Here is a 19,898-nt window from a genome sequence, read left to right on the forward strand (position 1 = left end):
GCAACACATTTACAGTGCTAAGAAAAATCTGCAGGCAATGGTGTGAGTGTATAGAAGTAGCTACTCATTACTTCAGATGTATCTGTGCATTATGTGAATAGATAATTTAAATGTAGGAACACCATGTCAGGCATACTTAATATCACATTCACCCCATTTGGAATCACTCAGAGGAAAGAGATTATAGTCTTCTGTTTACTGCACTAAAAACAAGTATTGGCATTTCTGCTGCCTCTCCACATGTCTGAGTCAATCAGATGGCACTACAGGGTGAGGAGTGTGAATTGGAGAGTTATGCAAGGCTTGTAACTATGAAGGAAGCCCAGGGGAAGAGTGCCAATAGTGAAATGAAGCTGAAAAATCCTAGCTAGAGTTGGTCCCCGAAGGATGAGTGGGTAGAATGCACTGTTTACCTAACAGTTTACTATACCAAAGCATCTTGGTGAGCAATTACTGCAGTATGGTGTGTTTGCATGTACATGACAAAACACAACAATGTGGGCTACGTGTGGAAGTCTGTGTGTGTGTGTGTGTGTGTGTGTGTGAGAGAGAGAGAGAGAGAGAGAGAGAGAGAGAGGGGGGGGACTTGTACTTTGCTGACCACTCTCTTATCCAAAAGACTTGTGAGAAACTCAACATTATGTCAAGCTTCCAAATGTAAGCAGTTTTGTTAGAACTTGGGAACTGTGCAACAAAATCACAATGCCATCCAGCTAATGAGTTCTAAACATACACATGGATAAGTAAGAGTCAAAGTGCTGCTAATTGTTTTATGCCGATGCATATTGTTGTTACAACTTTCTACCAGATTGGAAGTTTAATGGAACAATCAGTTGGATACAGATGTACCAAATAAAAGCAAAGTTGTGGACTTTTTTGCTGGTTCATATTGTGGGACATCTAGGCTGCTGTTAGTTTTGCATTCTACCTTATAAGTCAATGTGTTTATCCCTGTGCAGTCAGTGATCGAATCATGCCACTATCCCAAAAGGCCTAATTATAATTTGGACATAATATTGTGCCACCCTTATTTACTCAACAGAGTAAAGCCATGGATCATAATCATACCAGAGTTTTTAATGCATTGTGTATGCATGCTTGATAGTGCATGCTTGATAGTGGATATTTTAACTTGTTTTATATGATGTTTTTAATTTGTTGCTTTAACTTTTAGATTGTACGCCATAGGCAGGCTTTTATATTCTTGATTTTACTTGGTTTTGTACAGCGCCGTGTAGATTTATGGCGCTTTATAAATAAATATAATAATAATAATAATAATAATAATAATAATAATAATAATAAGTATCTAATAATTAGGAACTAACAAGTGCAAACATGATGATAATGATGGGATTTCAAAGAGATTGGAAAAGTCCGGGAATACATGCATGAACTCCCTCTATCCTCCATCCAAATAACACAGTTGATTTTACAAAATTGGATTAATCCTTATAATGCATGCACAGCTGTTTTCCTCTATTGATTTCCTGCTGTTTTGCTTGTACATTGTTGGTTTAGAATATTGCTGTGCTTTGTACAATGTTGTAACCTTTCTGTGTAATGATTACTGCCCTCATCTGCATAAGGAGGAGTGGGAATCATGTGGGCCAAATGATGTTGTTGAACTGCACTTCTATTCAACCCTAGCTAGCATAGCCAAGGGTGAGGAATGCTGGGATTCTGGGAGTTGTAGTTCAAAAAAAGGAACATTTTCAAACTCCAAGGAACACACAACCACACTAAATAAGAGATGATTGTTAGCCATCAACAAGAAAGCCTAGCAACCCCCAAGAGCCCTCCTTCAATTACCTTTCTGGAGCACTTTCTGAGCATCCAAGGTGGAATATTACAAAAAATCACTGGATCTATCCTTGTAAGGAAAAGAACACAGATGAGGAATAGTTCCTTGCTATAATGTACTGGCTGCTTTTCCCTCCCCCTACTTATAGTAGTTTATAATGTTGACCAATTATCCCACTAATGGAAACCAAATGTTAAAAGACAGCATAGCACTGAAAAACCACCTCCAAGAGATGTGGCCAGCCAGTGCTTCCTTGCCCATTTCTATTCTTTTTTTATACACTGGCATTTAAAATCACTTAGACAGATGGGACAGAAGTGTCTAATAAAATGTGACATTTCATTTTATTATCTGTATTTGTTAAAGTGAATTCTTACAATCTATCTCATTGCCATCAATGCTGTGAAACGTTCTGATTCTGACAGGCGACAGTTTATACCATTTCAAGATCATTTCCATGGGTCAAAATTGGAAACAGATAAGTATTAATTTTCACACTGTAATGAGGTTTTATGGGTACAGGCAGAGAGCATGCCATGAAGATGCAATCGTGAAAATCTTAACATTGAGATGACTCATTCTTGCCAAGCTGATCTCTAATCCAATTTAATTAAAATAATAATAATCCAATGACTGTTTTCTTGCTCAAACTGATGAAGTTGATTTTCCATAATACCTCCCCTCTAAAAAAAGAAATTCATTGACTGTAAAGAAAGGAAGGGAAGGGAAGGGAAGGGAGGGAGGAAAAGAATAAATGGGATGCTGTGTATGAAGTACTGAACTTCAAATGAAAAAAAACCTCAACTTAAATCCTGGCTGCAACATGAGTTATTATTTACTTAATTATTTAATTTATATCCCACCTTTCCCCTTGTACAGGATCAAGATGGCTTACAAGCATTTTGGAAACAAACAAACAGAGTGCAACTAAAACAGTATTTATACAAATGTTTTTTTTAAAAAAATTAAATGACAGTTCAGTTAAAAACAGAAGATTAAAACAATATAAAATGCAAAGAAGACATAATTAAAAAGATAAAAACACAACTCCATTAAAAATGGCTAAATTATAAGCCAAAAGCCTACCAGCACAAAGAGGTCTTTGTCTGCTGGCAAAAGAAAAGAGAGAGAAGGGTACAACAGAAGTGACTTCGAAGACTCTCTCCTGTTTCCTCACCAAAAGTGCATGCTATGTGTATCACAGAGACCTGTATGGAAGAGCTTGGAGGAGTTGCTTTCACCCAGCTTTGTCAATGTAGGTGATAATTGTACCTCCAATTCCTGCCTGGATAGATATGAGTTATAACTGTAACAGACGGATCTTATCAGACAGCCTCGTGGCTGGCAGTAGGCAGCCCATATCCAATCTGGACTTCTCCCACAGAAAATCTGATGCTTGAAAAGCTGCAAGAGAAGCCCGGATTGGATATGGGTTGCCTACTGCCTGGGCTCAGGGCTGTTATGGTTACAACCTGCATCTATCCTGGCAGGAACTAGTGGTGCGATAATCTCCATGGATAGTGCATCACCAGCCTAGGTTGGAGGACTAAAGGTAAGGATTTGCCATCATCCATAAGTATTCCATTCTTATCATGAGAAAACCCATCCACGAAGACAATAGAGTTTGTATATTGTTTGTGTTGGGCCAGAGACAGAACAGGGATACTGTTGTTGTACTGCTCATCCTACTGTCCAGCACTCTGTTTACCTGAGCTGTCTGAGGTGCTGGAGACCCTAGGACTGTGATCCTGAGTGATTTCAACATACACACCGAGGCTGTCTTGATGGGGCCCAGGACTTTATGGCTACCATGATAGTCATGAGGCTGTCTCAGTACATTGTTGAACTATGTTGTTGTATGTTGTTGTTGTTCCTGGCATCATCTCTTAATTCGATATGGTGATCAAAAAAAGAAGGAAACACATCCACAGATAGATGCAATTTCACTTTTTAAACCAAAAACAGACATTGAAATCCTCCAAAGAGCATTCTGAAATCCTGAAGTATGGACTTTATCGCACAGGGGAAATTGGGGGGTTCAAAAGGCATTATCCAGGGAATGTCACATGATTGCAGCAAAGATTATCATATGACATTGAGATTAGAGAGGGCTTATCCCAGGAATAACCAGCAACAAATCATTCATGGGGAAATCCTGTGAATGATTTGTTGCTGGTTATTCCCGGGATAAGCCCTCTCTAATCACGATGTGTGTGATAATCTTAGCTGCAATCACGCGACTTTCCCTCGATAATTCCTTTTGAATCCCCTGTGTAATAGTCCTATGTTGAGATTATATATTTATGTACAAAACTGGCTGTCAAATGTTATCATTCCTGCCCTCTACCATTTTCCAGATCTGTCATGGTTGGGCTAGGTAGCAATCATACCACTTGGTAGTCGTTTATGAACTAAATTGGGAGACTAGGAGCAGCATATTATTAGCCTTTTAATAAGAAACTTAATTGAAACCAGCCTATCCAATGGCTAAAGTATTACTGAAAACATAATCCACATTAAGCAAGACTGCTTTTTGATGAAGGATGAATGTATGAAATCTCATTAGATGGGATATCAGCACACTAATTCAGTTTCAGGGCATTTCACATTACACAATTATAACACTATGATTCCACTTTAACTGCCATGACATCATCCTATGGAATTCTGGGATCTGCAGTATAGGAAGGAGTATTTGAAATTCTCAGCAAGAGAGCTCTAGTGCTTCAACAGACTACAAACTATAGGATGCAGCCATGGCAGTTAAAGTGGAGTCACAGTGCTATAACTGTGTAGTTTGAAAGGGCCCTTAGTAATTATCTGTACTTGTTTTTCTTTCCTTTTCTCTTAACTATTTTTATATTTTATTATCTGTGGGCTGGAACAACCTAATGTATGTTTTCATTACCAAGGCACAAATACAGTTTCAAGAAAGAACATGAGAGCAGAAACACATTTATTCTTCTTTAATGTGTATGTGTGTGTGTGATTAAAAAGCAAACTAATAGCACTTCTCCCATGTTGGTCCTGGAGGTACTATCTTCTTCTGGCATCTTGGACAAAAGGTTGAATTTCTGGATTTATAGATTTAAGACTCTTAACACCATAAGATCTCAGTCTAGACTAGAGGACACTACCATGATCCACTGAAGAAGGCTGAAAATTGACTTTTCTGAATTGCCACTTGAGATGCAGCTAAGTTTCATTTTTAACAACCGAAGAAGGTGGAAGCCAAACATTATCTATCTATCTATCTATCTATCTATCTATCTATCTATCTATGAAATCTTACCCTCACTTTCCCAATTTTTTCCATAGAGTAAGTCCATTTGTAAGTCCTTTCACCTGTATGCAGCACTAAGTAACATGAGGGGGAGAGGAGAATATTGTGTATTACAGGTATTGATTGATTGATTACATACAAGAGTATTAATAAAGTGAGTCCTCTTTGTAACAATCCGGATCCATCTTTGCCCCCCTGTTATGCTTCAGTCTTTTCCAGTGATCCTCTGCACTGAAGAGACTGTCCAAAAATAGTGGGATCTGGGATGACAACTCAATGACTTCTTGGTTATTACACAATGCCACATTCTATAGTTGAGTAACAACACCTACAAGGAATAGTTGGGCCACTGCAGTCATTTTGCAGTCATGTCTTCACTATGCTCCATCAAGCTAATAGCCACAGAACATGTCAAATGAATCCTCATGAGAATTATGCTTTCTGTAGTATCCAGATCAGCCATAGGGCAGCGGTGAAAAACTCCACTAAGTGAAAAAAGTGAGTGAGCTACATTAGGTATGCTTATCCACTGAATGTGGAGAAATTCAGCATTCATTCAGAAATGTCATTTTCATTTCATCTCTCATTGCCAGTGCCTGGATGTCAAAGTTTAATAACTATGCTCTTTCCTGGCATACTTTAAAATTGCTAACATTTTCTCCTTCCAGTAGGAGGGCTGAGCTGAAGCCATTGTACCTCCCCAATTTCCCTTCTAGGTTTGACTGAGGGAGGGGGGCAATGATGAATGAGACAATCTCTTTAATTATAGCAATTGGTCTTTCTTTATAAAAATGGAAGTTCTTTTTACAAGATCACCATCTAAAATGTCATTTAAAAAAGTGTGAATTCCTTACATCTCCTGGGGAAACATCTAGACATAGAACATGCATTTGTAGCTGTTAAGCTGCCCTGTAATTAAAACATTGTTACTTCCTTTCTGTGCGTGTTGCTATGGGAGGTAGAACAACTGAGATATTCATTTTAACCACAACAACACAACGCCTTTTTAACAGACATCACCAGCTAGAAAATGAAACTAGCATGCTTAGAATCCATACTGACCAAGCATAGATTTTTAATTGGCAACTTTAACTACTCAGTGATGATCTCTGTTCAAAGTGGCAACTGCTGACCACAGCTGAGTAACATCTGGCCAATGGGACACATTAATTGCAGGCCTCCTCATCTGGACTGTAAATTCCTAGGTGGAGGTCTGTTTCCAAAGCCTCCCTATTCCACCTCTCTCAGGATTAAACTAGAGACTTTTGCCAGATACCCCCTAAAATGGTGGAAGACATGTGATTGTCATGGCACATTATTTTCTTCACCTACTTGTCTTGCATTTAGCAGGCACTATTTTATGACTGATCAATAAATAGACATAATTGGATTAAGTTCCTAATTTCTTAATTTGTCCACCCCTATTTCTTAATTTGCAAGTCTGATTGTCGAGGCACCTCTCATTGTTGAATACCTTCCCCTTAATGTCACATTTCCCTTAATGCCTGTTGATGAAGGGGATTCCATATTCTCTCTGAGCATGGAGAAAATGGCTTGTGTGCTTACCAGAGGGCTACTGGAGAAAGAGAAGGAGAGCTATCTAAGGTCCAAAATACACTGCAGCAATAATCCAGTTTGAGACCTCTTTAACTGCCCTGGCTCAGTGTTAGGGAATCCTGGGAATTGTAGTTTATTGTGGCACCAGAGCTCTCTGACAGAGAAAGGTAAATGTCCCACAAAAATGACAGTTCCCAGAATTCCCTAGCATTGAGTCAGCAATGTTAAAGTGTTTGTTAGTTTTTTGGGTTAGAATTGTGTGTGGGAGGATCGTACTTTTTTGTATTTTAGTCGTATATATGAACTGTATTTGGGTTTGTTGTTGTTTTTAATAAAAATTAGTTATATATAAAAAAGAACTCAATCAATTATAGTAAAAAAAAGTTTTATCTTTGTTTGACATAGAAACCTCAAAGGGTTAAGTCTCTCTCCTTGGTTCCCTCTTTTTTAGGATTTGTGTGTGCAACACAAACCTATCTTTTATAGACACGCTTTGGAGCCTAACACTCATGCACTCAAAATTTACATACATATAACAAGCAAATTTACTGCTGCTGATTGTTAGATCAGTCTTGAGAAGGACATGTTTGAATGGACTTGAGTTATAAAATAAGGGGAAATGAGCTTCTCTTGGTTTTACCATATTCCAAAAGGTCATAGTACTAAGCTGGATGTACATACCAATCATTTTTATTGTCTCTGCCAACTAAAAGCACTGGCTCTCAAGAAACAGGACCTGTGAATTCCCCTTAGCAACCTTAACTCTTCCAGATAAAGCAACAACCCAATTTCCTTCCATGAAGCAACACAGAAAAAATGAGGACCAGCTCCCAAGTGGTTAAGAAATAAGAGCTCTGCATATGAACATTCAACTTGAAAACAAATAGTAATTCTAAAATGAAAAGTTCCTTAATGGTAAAATATAGATATTATCATAGTGGCTTGCTCCTTCCTTTCTTCCTTTTTCCTCCCTCCCTTCCTCACGTGTTTTGATGTAATGTTTTATTATATCTCTTCTGAAACTGCAGAGTTCTTTGTGTCTCAAAAATCTGAGCTGGTTGTTTTTAACTGGTGATTTCTGGCCACTATTTGCCACCCCTCACCTCCTCTCATCCTCTCCAATAGTGTAACTAGCAAATACAACAGACAGATGGTTCAGCTGCAGCAACTAATTCTGGTTCAAAGCCCAGGAGTGATAAATCAAAGGAAAAGGAAGGAAGTGGGACAGTGTGAATCTGTGACGTAGGTGTCAGAACCAGCAATGCCAAGGAACAGAGGTGCTCTTTCAATGTTTCTATGAAGAGGGTGCTCAAAATGTACCACGACAAGCTCATTCTCCGAGGGTTCTTTTTTTTGAGTGCTTCATCGTACTGCTGCTTACCATGCATTTTTAATGGGATATCCCTATGGAAGCATCTCAGATTTGCACTACTAGAACTGGAAGCGAGAGGGTAAATGTCCTTCTTCTTCCCTTACCTCAGGCACTCATATAAGTAAACATAATTCAATATTAAGAGACATTCTAAGAGATTTTGCTGCTTGAAGCAAAGGATGAGATGCTAGCCATTCCATGTTGAACTACCACCCTCCTAAACATCGGAAGCCACCACATGTTCAAGCATCTTGCCCAAATACAAGAGTGCTTGAACATGTGGTGGCTGTGCAGCTTCAGATGTTTAGGAGGAAATAGATTATTTGGGCTCATTTCAATATGGTTTCAGGCCAGGTCATAATACAATAGTCTTGGTTACTCTGACTGATGACCTATTCTGGAAGAAAGATACAAGGAGAGCTACCTTGTTGATCCTCCTGGATCTCTCAGCAGCTTTTCATACCACTGATCATGATATCTGGACTAGCTGTGGCAGATGGGAGTAGGAGGCATTGTTTTACAATGGTTCCACTCTTATCTGCAAGATTGTTTCCAGAGAGTGTCACTGGGGGACCGCTGTTCAGTCCTATGGCCATTGTGCTATGGGGGTGCCATAGGGTTCAGTCTTGTCTCCCATGCTATTTAATGGCTGTATGAGGTTGCTGGGAGATGTCAGTTTTGGGGTTGGGTGCCAGAATTGGAACTGAGTAGGTTACCTGCCCTGGATGGGGCTGCACTCCCCTTGAAGAAGCAGGTGAGCAGTCTGGGATCAATTCTAGATTCTTTCTTGTCACTGGAGGCCCGGATAGACTTGGTGGCTCTGAGTGTTTGAGGCCAGTTTTGACAGATCTGTGAGCTATACCCTTTCTTGTACAGGGATAACTTAACAGTAGTCCATCCACTGGTAACTTCCTGCATGGATTACTGCAATACACTCTACATTGAGCTGCCCTTGAAGACGGCTAGCGTAAAATTCAGCAGCTAGACTGAGCAATTCTTCTCATTCCCTAGCAACTCCCATGAACCTCTCAATCTCTCATTCCAGCAACTGTCTTTCTATCATAGTAGTTACATCATATCATATATCACAGTAGTTAGACCACACCATACTATCTTTTATTGTATCGTATCTATTTTCTGTGCATGTTTTATGATTAGCTTTTGGAGTGCCTTTGTATATAAAGATGGTGAACCTCAAAATATAAGCCCATTGATTTTTGTCAGAATTACATGCGCCACCTAAAGCTAACTTTGGCGGGTTATAGACCGCCGCTTTGAGGTGGTCTGCCACCGCCGCTGTTTGCTCCGTAAGGGAGCCGCTGCAGCCAAACCGCGCGGCTCCGTTACGGAGCAAAAAAGAAGCTCCAAAATGGAGCTTCTTTAAGCGGCGCCTCTATGACGTCGCGAGGCACCAGGGGCGGACTCGCGACGTCATAGACGCCGCGACATGTGCGGACGCACAGCGTCCGATACGTAAATATGGCGGCGGCCGTGTGGAACGGCCGCCGCCATATTGTACATACAGAATACGTACTAGGGTTAGGGGGGTGCGGAAGCACCGCCCCTTCCTAACCCTAGTATGTATTCTGTATGTACTAAATGGCGGTCTGTAACCCGCCTTTCTTACCTTTCATTAAAACTCTCCTGGTTTATTATTACCTTCTAACTTCAATATCTCTAGTAGTAGAAGACATCTATCTCTATTGGTTAATCCTTCAGGAGGTGAGACTTCATTTGTCTTAAGAAAATATGCATTAGACAACAGCTCACTGGATAAAGATGCACATTTTAAAAAACTGCAAATAGAACACAGCTACTGCCCTCAGTTACAAAATGAATGAGGACATAATTATTGTTGTATGTCTTCAAGTCATTTCCAACTTATGGTGGCCCTAAAGTGAGCCTATCATGGGGTTTTCTTGGCAAGATTTGTTCAGATGAGGTTTTCCATTGCCTTCCTCTGAGGCTGAGAGCATGTGACTTGCAAAAGGTCATGCAGTGATTTCATGGATGAGCTGGGAATTGAACCCTCCTCTTCAGATTCCTCAACCACTACAACCACACTGGCTCACTAGGAAATAACTAGACATTACCAAAATAGAAATGATAACAAAAATACTATTGAAAGTGGACATAATGTTAAGAGTGTTTCATATATAAATTTAACTCCGTTTGTTCATTATGGTAATAAATGAAGCCATTAGAAAAATGTGTTTTTTGGTCATTTTGTAATTCAGATTTATTTATTCGTTTTCTTTTTTTAAAGAAGTGTGTGGAGGTGGAATTTCACTGCCAAGCTTTCCCATCTGTGATTTGGCCTGATCTATTCTGGCATGCAGACTGCCATTATGCCCCCGTTTTCAAAAGAAAGAGGTGAAAATGTCCCGTTTTTAGCTTGTTTGAATAATCATTTGTGAATATGAAATTCCAAAGCTTTCAACTTGTTGAGGAAGTTCCAGAACTATATCCCGACCAGTCAAAAGCAATTTCATATAGACTGTATAGTTCAGCCCCTTGCTTGAGATAAGAAACCTGGAGTTGGAAGATCAATTGCTGCCCAGCCTTTCTTTCAAAGCCTCTAGGCAAAACAAGCAAAACAAAACCCTCTAATTCGTTAGCTAACTAGTTCCATTATCAAACTGCACCCTATCACAGGAGTTTCTTGGCAAGATTTGCTCCCTCTGAAGCTGAGTGTGACTTGCCTTAGGTCACTCAGTAGGTTTCTGTGGCCAAGCAGGGCTTTCACACCCTGGTCTTCAGAGTTGTACCCTAGCACTAAAACCTCTACACCATGCTGGTTCTCATAATCTCCATATCTTCAATCTCTCTCTCTCTACAGGCTCCTTCCCTTTGGACTTCAAACATGCTCTCATTTCCCCAATTCTGAAAAAAAACCTTCTCTTGATCCCTCCTCTTTGTCTAGCTATCGTCCGATTTCTCTTCTTCCCCTTCTTTCTAAGGTTTTGGAACAGGTTCTTTATTCGCGCTGTCTTGAGTTTCTTGAAGCCAACTCCATCCTCGATCCCTTTCAGTCTGGTTTCCGCCCAAGGCATTCTACTGAGACAGCTCACTAAGATTTCGAATGACCTTTTACAGGCCAAGGCTAATGGCCTTTACTCTGTACTCATCCTTGATTTGTCTGCTGCCTTTGACACTGTTGATCACTGTCTTCTAGTTGATATACTTTCTGACCTTGGGTTCTCAGACTCTGTTCTCGACTGGTTTAGATCTTATTTGTCAGACAGATCTTTTGCAGTAGTTGCAGGTGGTCAGACTTCTTCTCCTGCTCCCTTATCTGTTGGAGTTCCCCAGGGCTCTGTTCTGGGTCCCCTTCTGTTTTCTCTCTACACACTGTCCTTAGGAAAACTCATTAACTCTCTTGGCTTTTCCTACCATCTGTACGCCGATGACACCCAGTTGTATCTTTCCGCCCCTGACCTTTCTCCAAGGCTTGAACAGCAAGTTTTGTCTTGCCTCACAGCTGTCTTGCAGTGGATGCGCCATTGGCGTTTGAAGCTCAACATGTCCAAGACAGAGCTTCTTGTCTTTCCTCCTAAGCCCACCCTTCAACACTCCTTTTATGTCTCTGTGGACAACATTTCCATTCAACCCGTCCAGCAAGCCCGCAGTCTTGGTTTTATCTTTGACTCTTTTCTGTCGTGTATCCCTCAGATCCAGACCACAGCCAAGGCTTGTAGATTCTTTTTGTACAATATTGCCAAAATCCGACCATTTCTCTCCACCTCTACTGCCAAGATCCTGGTCCACGCCCTAGTGATCTCACGACTTGATTACTGTAACGTCCTCCTGGCTGGGCTTCCTCTTTCTCACCTCCGCCCTTTAATCTCTGTCCAGCATTCAGCTGCACGCACTATCACTTCCACCCACCGCTCTGACCACATCTCTCCTGTGTTGGCATCCCTTCACTGGCTCCCCCTCCCTTTCCACATTCAGTATAAGCTCCTGCTGTCAACATTTAAAGCCCTCCGTGGACTGCCCCCTCCTTACTTATCAGACCTTCTTTCTCCTCACCTTCCCACCAGGGCCCTCTGTTCTGGTAGTCAAGGTCTACTGTCTCAGCCCAGGATTTCCTCTGCCCCATCCCGGATTCGCCCCTTTTCACTTGCTGCCCCTCACTCCTGGAACCTTCTCCCCCACAAGCAAGAGCCATCACTTCTTTAACCAGCTTCAAAACGGAGTTGAAAACCATCCTGTTCAGAGAAGCCTTCCCAGGCATTGCATAATTGTCGCTTACTACTTGATGTTCTTTTGGTGCCTGTTTATCAAACCATTTCCTGTATTGCTATGTACTGTATATGCATTATCCTACTTGAGAGTATGTATTTTCCCTGGAAAATGATTAACCATCCATTATGAAGCCAAGCCCTCCCTCCAGTCCATCTGCCTTGGTCCAGGCCTTGGAGGTAGAGAGGAATTGCTGGACCTCTTACCCTTTCCCTCCACCACTCCCTTCTCCTTCTGTGTCATGTCTTTTTAGATTGTAAGCCCAAGGGCAGGGAACTGTCTAACTAAAAAGATTGCATGTACAGCGCTGTGTAAATTTACAGCGCTTCATAAATAAAGGTTAATAATAATAATAATAATAATAATAATAATAATAATAATAAATGTCTTTCTGTTACAACAGTTACGGTAGTCTCTGCCAAACCAGTTCCTTTTCTTTCTATAGCACTCTTAAGGATCAGATAATATAGAACATGAATAAGGGCCCACAGAGACAGGGTGAAATAAAGCTGCTTCGGGTCACTATGGAGGTATGCTGTTTAAATGATGCATGCATCCTAAGAGGCTGGAAGCTGCACCAATGCCATGCTCCAGTCTTAAGATACATGCATCATTTAAACAACATACCTCCAGAGTGACCCGAAACTGCTTTATTTTGGCCTGTCTGTTCAGGCCTAACTGTTGCAGAATTCTTCAGTGTTTCCTTTCTGGATCAGGTTTCCCTTGGAGGGGGCTGGATCTGGAAAATCATGTATAGTTATGAGGTATAAATATACACTAAATTCATGCTGCTTCTGCAGGTTGACAGGTGACTTGAAGGCACATATATACACAGATCAAAACTGAAAGGGAGTAAAAACAAAAAAGGAGGCACTAATAAGTAACTGCAGCGATTCCTTTTTTGGTTGCGTATGCAAATACAAACCTGAGCCCAAACAAGAACACATTAGCTTGTCATAATAATAGGCTGATAAAAGGGAACTGTATAGTACTCAAACACTCAATTCGTGACACCGTCTTTTGTGCATCTTATGTCTCAGGAGCAATTCTGGAATAGTCTGTAGACATGATCCAGTACATGTAAAGCAGAAGAGCCTTCAAGTATGATATTGAATTCATGGAAGTTTATGGCAACCCTAAGATGTCCCTATCATGAAATTTTATTTTTTCAATATTTGTTTTAACTTATTGTACTGTATATTATATTGTATTATATTATATTGTATATATTGTAATTTTAAATATATACATAAAAACTATGAGGAAGTGAGTGAAAAGGGAAAAAGAGGGAGAGGAAAAAATATAAAGGGGGGGGGGGGAAGGAAAGAAGGTAAAAAAAATTAAGAGCATGAATTGTGCATTTCTATTTTACATATATCATTCCACAACTTAACTGCTTCTTAAAATTACTTCACACTTAGTTTCCTTAAGGTATATAAACAGTTATTCTATATAACTGACATTTTTTATTACAAAAATAGGAAGTGTTAACGACTTACTTAAGCTGATTTGCTATTATTATATTCCAATTATCTATTTATATCTTTTATACATATTCTCTGTGCATTATTTACAATATATTAGGATATTAAATATTTGTGTTTTCTTACTTCCATAATTTCAATATATTCTACCATTTCTCTTCATATTATTGTTTAGTCTTAACATTAATGTACATGGATAGCGTGTCCCTTATTGCTAAATCATTTAAATTAATTATCCACTCTTCTTTAGAAGGTATTATATTGCTTTTCCACCATTTTGCATAAATCAAACATGCAGCTGTGATCATATACAGTATAATACTTATTTCTTCCTTAGTTAATTTATCTTTGATCACATCAGTAATATTTAATAAGAGTTCAGATTTTAATGGAATGTTCTTCTGTAATAATTCTTCCATGGTTTTATGTATTTCTTTCCTGAAATTTTTAACATTGCTACACTGCCACCATAGATGAAATAATGTGCCTGGTTGGTTATTACATTTCCAACAATTGATTTTATTTCCTTTCTGAATCTTTGTTAATATGGATGGTGTCATGTACCATCTCAAGAAAACCTTGTAGTAGTTTTTAAGCTGTTGCATATTTTAAATTTTAACTTGTTTTTCCATACTTTCTCCCAACTTGCTAAGGGTATTGCTTCTCCTATATTCTGCAATATAGGAGAATTGGTTTTGTTTCTTCACTTAATTCCATGCTTAACAAAAAACTGTAGATCGTCTTTATCATATGTTTTTCTCCTGCATTTATTATTTGGTGGAATACCCTCATTTCATATTCTATTCCTTGTGTCTCCAGATCTTTCTTATAATCCTCAAATATTTGTTGGTATGTGAACAAGAGTCTTTCTTTCTGTATTTCTTCTTTGAAAACTAGATCCGAGTATAAATACAGAAAAGACAAAAAGCATGAACAGAGAAAGCAAAAAGACCCAGAAGAATCAGAAGAACAACTTATTGATAACGGAGAAACAGAAGAAGAAACAGGAAAAGATACAGAGGAGGAATCTGATGAGGAGGAATCACAAGAACAAGAAGAGGAAGGAAACAAAGAAAAACTTATAGAGACAAAAAAATGCAGAGGGGAAAATAGAAAAATAAAAAAAGTATATACAAGTAACTAAAAGAACAGGGAAAGAGAAAAGAATTCATTTTAAGATGCAAATAAAACAACAAACTTAACCACCAAACAAAATATCAAATAAAATTATATCATAGAATGTTAATGGACTGAACTCCAAATTTAAGAGAAGGAAAGTATTTCATTATCTCAACAAACAGAAAGAGGTTTTCTTGACAAGATTTGTTAAGTGGGGGGTTGTGAGGCTGAGAGAGTGTGACTTGCTTAAGGCACCCACTGAATTTCTGTTCTGAACGGGGATTCGAACCTTGGCCTCCCAGACTTCTAGTCTACCACTCAAACCACTACAAAATGCTTGCTCTATGCTTTTAGTATGCAACAGATATTTTCTTTTTAAAAGAATTAAAGCCATCAGCCTGCTGTTACCAAAATAAAACAGGTAGAACATAAGGACATTTCCATGGAAATAAGTTGGCAGCTAGGGTGTTAAAAGGCCATTTGAAATGTGTGAGCTGTGGACTAAGAAAAAAACAAAACAAATGTTGACACCCAAAAACACATAAAGGAAATGAATCTCCAGAATGAGTAATAAATTGACAGATAAAGTACTCCAGAAAAGCCATAAATATAAACACACCATATTAAAAAGAAATGTTAGTGGCAGTCTGGTGACAAAAACCTTCTCCATACCATATAATAACCGCTATAAATGAATCAAGAGAACAAGAACTGACTGGTATAATTTATGCACAAGTATTAGAAGGAAGGAAGGTTATAGAACAGACAGTGTTGTGATGTGGAAGAGCTTCATGTTTGCGGGTTGCTAATGAGATTCTCCTTTCCCTAATTTACAGCTTTGTTGAATAAATGAAAACAGAAATGTGAATTAGAAGAAGATAAGAAGACACACATTTTTCAAAGAAACAATAGTGTAGGAAAAGAATTTTCCACAGCAAACCTTGAACTTGAAAGAAATGAATGTTACAAACATTATGCATTTTTATCAAGGTTGCTTATTTTTTGGCTTGAAGCCTGAATTGCATTTAAGCAATGAGAACTCCTCAACACTGTATAAAGGCTGCAAAGTGTGATGTGTACTTGCCCGGATCCAGGTTGCTGAGGAGGGAAGTGGCCAGACTAGCAGAGAGAAAAGGGAGATTTTATAGGACATGCTCTAGCCAAGCAGTGGGTGCATCTCTGTTGTTGTTGTTGTTTGCCCCCAAGTCATTTTTGACTTGTGGCAATCTAAGGTGAACCTATCATAGGATTTTCTTTGTGAGTTCCTTCAGAAGGGGTTTGCTATTGCCATCCTCTGAAGCTGAGAGTGTGTGACTTGCCCAAGGTCATCCCGTGGATTTCTATGCCTGAGTGGGAAACTGAGCTCTGATCTCCAGAGCCATAATCCAATGCTGTAGGAATAATACAGTTTGACACCACTTTAACTGCCATGCTTCCATTCTATAGAATCCTGGGACTGGTAGTTTTGTGAGGCACCAGTACTGTTTGGCAATGAAGGTGAAAGACCTTGTAAAACTACAAATCCCAGCCTTCAAGGAACTATAGCACTTAAAGCGGTGCCAAACTGCATTATTTCTGCAGTGCCAATTAGACTGCACCCATTGTCTTTTGAAGGATGCAGAGGTTTGCTTGGGCACTACCTGGTAGCTGCTGCACTGACAAGCAATATTCTTGTATAATGAGCCTTGATTCCTTACACATTATTGTTAAAAGCAGATCTACTAGTGTAAAGCCCCAATGAGATTCTGACCTAGCCCTGAAGGAGTCTGCTTTCTGACAGGTAAACTTGTCTGTCAGGTCATCAGCCCATGACTACTGATGCTTTAGCCTTAGTAAGACTCCAGCTAATTCAATGTGCAAAGATCTGGTTGATGTCAAACCATCTTAAGCATATGCCATTACTTGCAGGATTGCACCATTTAGAGGAGTTGTCAAAATATTATGTTATTTTTAGTGATTGATTAGAGTGCAATTCTATGGTCCCAGGGAAGACTTTTGAGGGACCATAAGATACTATGGATGTCCCAGGTTGGAGAGAAGATTGGAAGGGGAAATCACATGACAAAAATCTCTTTTCAGATGCTGTGGAAACCTGTACTGTCATATCTCATCAGACTAGGTTAAAAACTAGTCATTTTACAGATTTTGGGGAAGGTCTGGACTCAAAGTTCTCAAATTATTTCTAGCTTTTTCCAGCATACTTTCTTAAACCAACAGCAATTCTATACCAGTCCTAGAGCTGGCACAGTCTGATTCCTTTCCACTGGAATTAGTGCTCCAGATTCAGAAGTGGTGGAGAATAGGTCCCAAATGGGGAAAACCCTCTAGATGAAACACTGCTCCTCACTGTTTTTCATCCTGCTTTGGTGAGTTTGACAGCCCTTCACTCTTGCAAATTCTCCGTTGTTGCTTCCCTTTTTCCCACCTATGGGACTTGATTGTTAATTGGAGAAAAGACAGATTAGAAATTCAGCAAAATACTACAAAAACTAATTTATATAGGCATATTTTTGAGATGTAACTGATCCTACAATTTAATCACTAGAACTGTCACCCATTTTTAAAAGCAATATATATATATATATTTTAAAAAGTTCCCAATTTAAAAACCAGAAAAAGGAGCCTTAAAATTTACCAGTCAAATGTATAATTGACTAATGTACTGATAAATCAATGAAAGCTTGTAATGCTTGTTTCTAACAGTTCAGCATTATTTGAAAGAGGAAAGAAGGACATTCCTCTCAGAACAACACATTCTGGCCTAAATACCATTGTCTGCCCAAACTACAATGGAACTATTAAATTGAAATAGATTTGCTTATGTGTTGACACAATTGATTAAATGGGTCTACTCATCTACTCAGATTGACCAACAGAAATCCAGCCTTTGTGTGCATATGTGTGCATGCATGTACACGTACACACACATGCAGACAATGAAGAAATAAAGTTTGAATAATGTTTGCCAGGAAGATTTCTAATTTCCAAACATAAAACTATCTCCTAGACTGCACCTAAACTTTAGAAATAATCCAGTTTCACATCACTTTAACTGCTATGGCTCGATACTATGGAGTTCTGGGAACTGTAGCTTGTTGTGGTACTAGAGCTCTTTGACAGAGAAGGCTAAATATCTAAGAAATATATACAATTCTCAAAATTCCATAGTACTGAGCCATGGCAGTTAAAGTGGTGTGAAACTAGATTATATCAGCAGTGCAGATGCAGCACTAGGGTCAGACTAATTGGCATAGAATCTACAGCTAGCAATATCTATATCCTCTCTAGTGTAAATCTGTCATTATGAAACATTTGCTAGTAAATACTTCCTCTTCAGTGTTATTATAAAGTTTTTATAAATCTCAAAATTAAATTAGAATGCATCAATGACTACAAAAAACTTGAAGTGGAAAAATTCTGTTAATTTTTTTATTATTAAAATGGAGATATTTTTACATATTTAAAATATTTTATATTCAAATTACAGAGTATTTAAAAAACACACATCAAATATATGCAGAAAAATGATAAGAGTCTCTCTCTCTCTCTGTTACTCATTGTCCAGTCTGAACATAATAGTACCGCAGTGTAAAATTACAAGAAAAAACACAGATCAGCCACACACACACTCACTGCCTTTCCTTTCTAGTGTGGCTATAAGGGGTTTAGAAGCTTCTGTTTATGTCTGATAAATGTCATGCCATGTTATCCAAACATAGGGTCACAAAATCACAGAGCTAGAAGAGACAGTCTTTCCAACTCCATCTTGCACTAATACACAATGGAAGTACACCTGAGAGGCGGACACTGAACCTCTGTTTAAAGATCTCCAATGAAGGAGAGTTCAAATCCCCACACCTGCCCCTGCATCAGTCTTTTTTGCTGGCAAATAGCTCTTATTGTCAGAAAGTTCTTTATTATATTTAGTTAGAATATCTTTTCATGCAATCTGAAACCATGGCAAACTCTGGTTAATTTCAACTACAGTTTGTTAAAAGAAGCCAAGTTTAGGCTATAATTTAAGAAGATGGCTTGTTCTAAGAAACAGTAATGAATATTAACCATAACATAGGATTTGGAAATAATTTTGAACTCAGGCTAAATTAAGATGGAAAGATGTCTGACATACTTTTCATGGAGAAGAGAAAAGCTGGAAATAGGGATGGAGTGAGTGTGTGTAAAGTCCATCCTTATCATGCTAAACCAAAGTTGTGGTACCAGGTTTCCTCCTCAGAGGGTGCAGAGAGAGAGCCACCTTGATAGAATCATCTTGGAAGCCCATGCCTAGTTCCCACAGAAAGTTCTGCATCATTTAGTTTCCTAATATCAGTACTCCAACATTAAGACAGGCAAAAAGAATGGGAGTAGATGGGTGAATGAGAAAAACTTTGGATCTACTACCAAGCTTTGGCTGCAGTGTGCCCACCAGACCAGGGGAAATTTATTCCAGCCCTGAAGAATAAGAACACTCCAACTTCCACTCCTTGCTTTATTCCACCAGATGGTTCACATCAAAAAGGGGCTGATATACTCCAACACTGAAGACCTCTGAGGAACAAAGTAAGATTTCCTAATCTGTGTTACATCCGAACTTGGTGTCTTCCTCCTTTCCATGATTCAAATACAATCCAATACAGCAGAACACCTGAGATTTTAATACATTTGTTTTCCACATGCCAATGTACCTTAACAGTTATATTGAATATTTGAATTTGATCTCCTATACAGATCACTTCTTTGGCCAGTGACAATACCAAGGAAGAATGACGGATCCTTAAAAGAAGAAGTCAAGTTTGATCTTCAGATGGGTCTTCCGAGCAAACGTCTGCTGTTGCTTGAGATGTCAAGAAGGACTCCCAGGTAGCTAGGCACTTAACAAAAATGGAAATAATTAAGTTTAGATTTTGTAACGTCAATGTGCATATCACAAATTAATTAATCAAATGAAATTTTAAGACTCGCTTATTTTTCTAACAACAGCATGGATTTATGTTCATTTAACAACTAAAGCATAGTGAAGAAGGCTACAAGTTT

General features: G+C 38.9%; 1 protein-coding gene across 4 annotated transcripts in view; it reads right to left on the minus strand.

Annotated features, from left to right (window-relative positions):
- Positions 1-18,279: 18,279 nt before the first annotated feature.
- The window catches only part of LOC149316490 (sorting nexin-7-like), a 65,659-nt gene continuing 64,040 nt past the window's right edge, over positions 18,280-19,898 (minus strand). For all 4 annotated transcript variants that reach the window (XM_089515655.1, XM_089515654.1, XM_089515657.1 and 1 more), the window contains one exon: positions 18,280-19,735. In XM_089515655.1, the coding sequence (XP_089371781.1) occupies positions 19,652-19,735 (84 nt within the window). In that variant the 3' untranslated portion in view covers positions 18,280-19,651. The remainder of the gene's footprint in view (positions 19,736-19,898) is intronic.

This window comes from Sceloporus occidentalis, unplaced genomic scaffold (assembly GCF_023333645.1).
Source record: "Sceloporus occidentalis isolate IW3139 unplaced genomic scaffold, rSceOcc1.0.p SCAF_3, whole genome shotgun sequence".
Taxonomy (NCBI): Eukaryota; Metazoa; Chordata; class Lepidosauria; order Squamata; family Phrynosomatidae; genus Sceloporus; species Sceloporus occidentalis.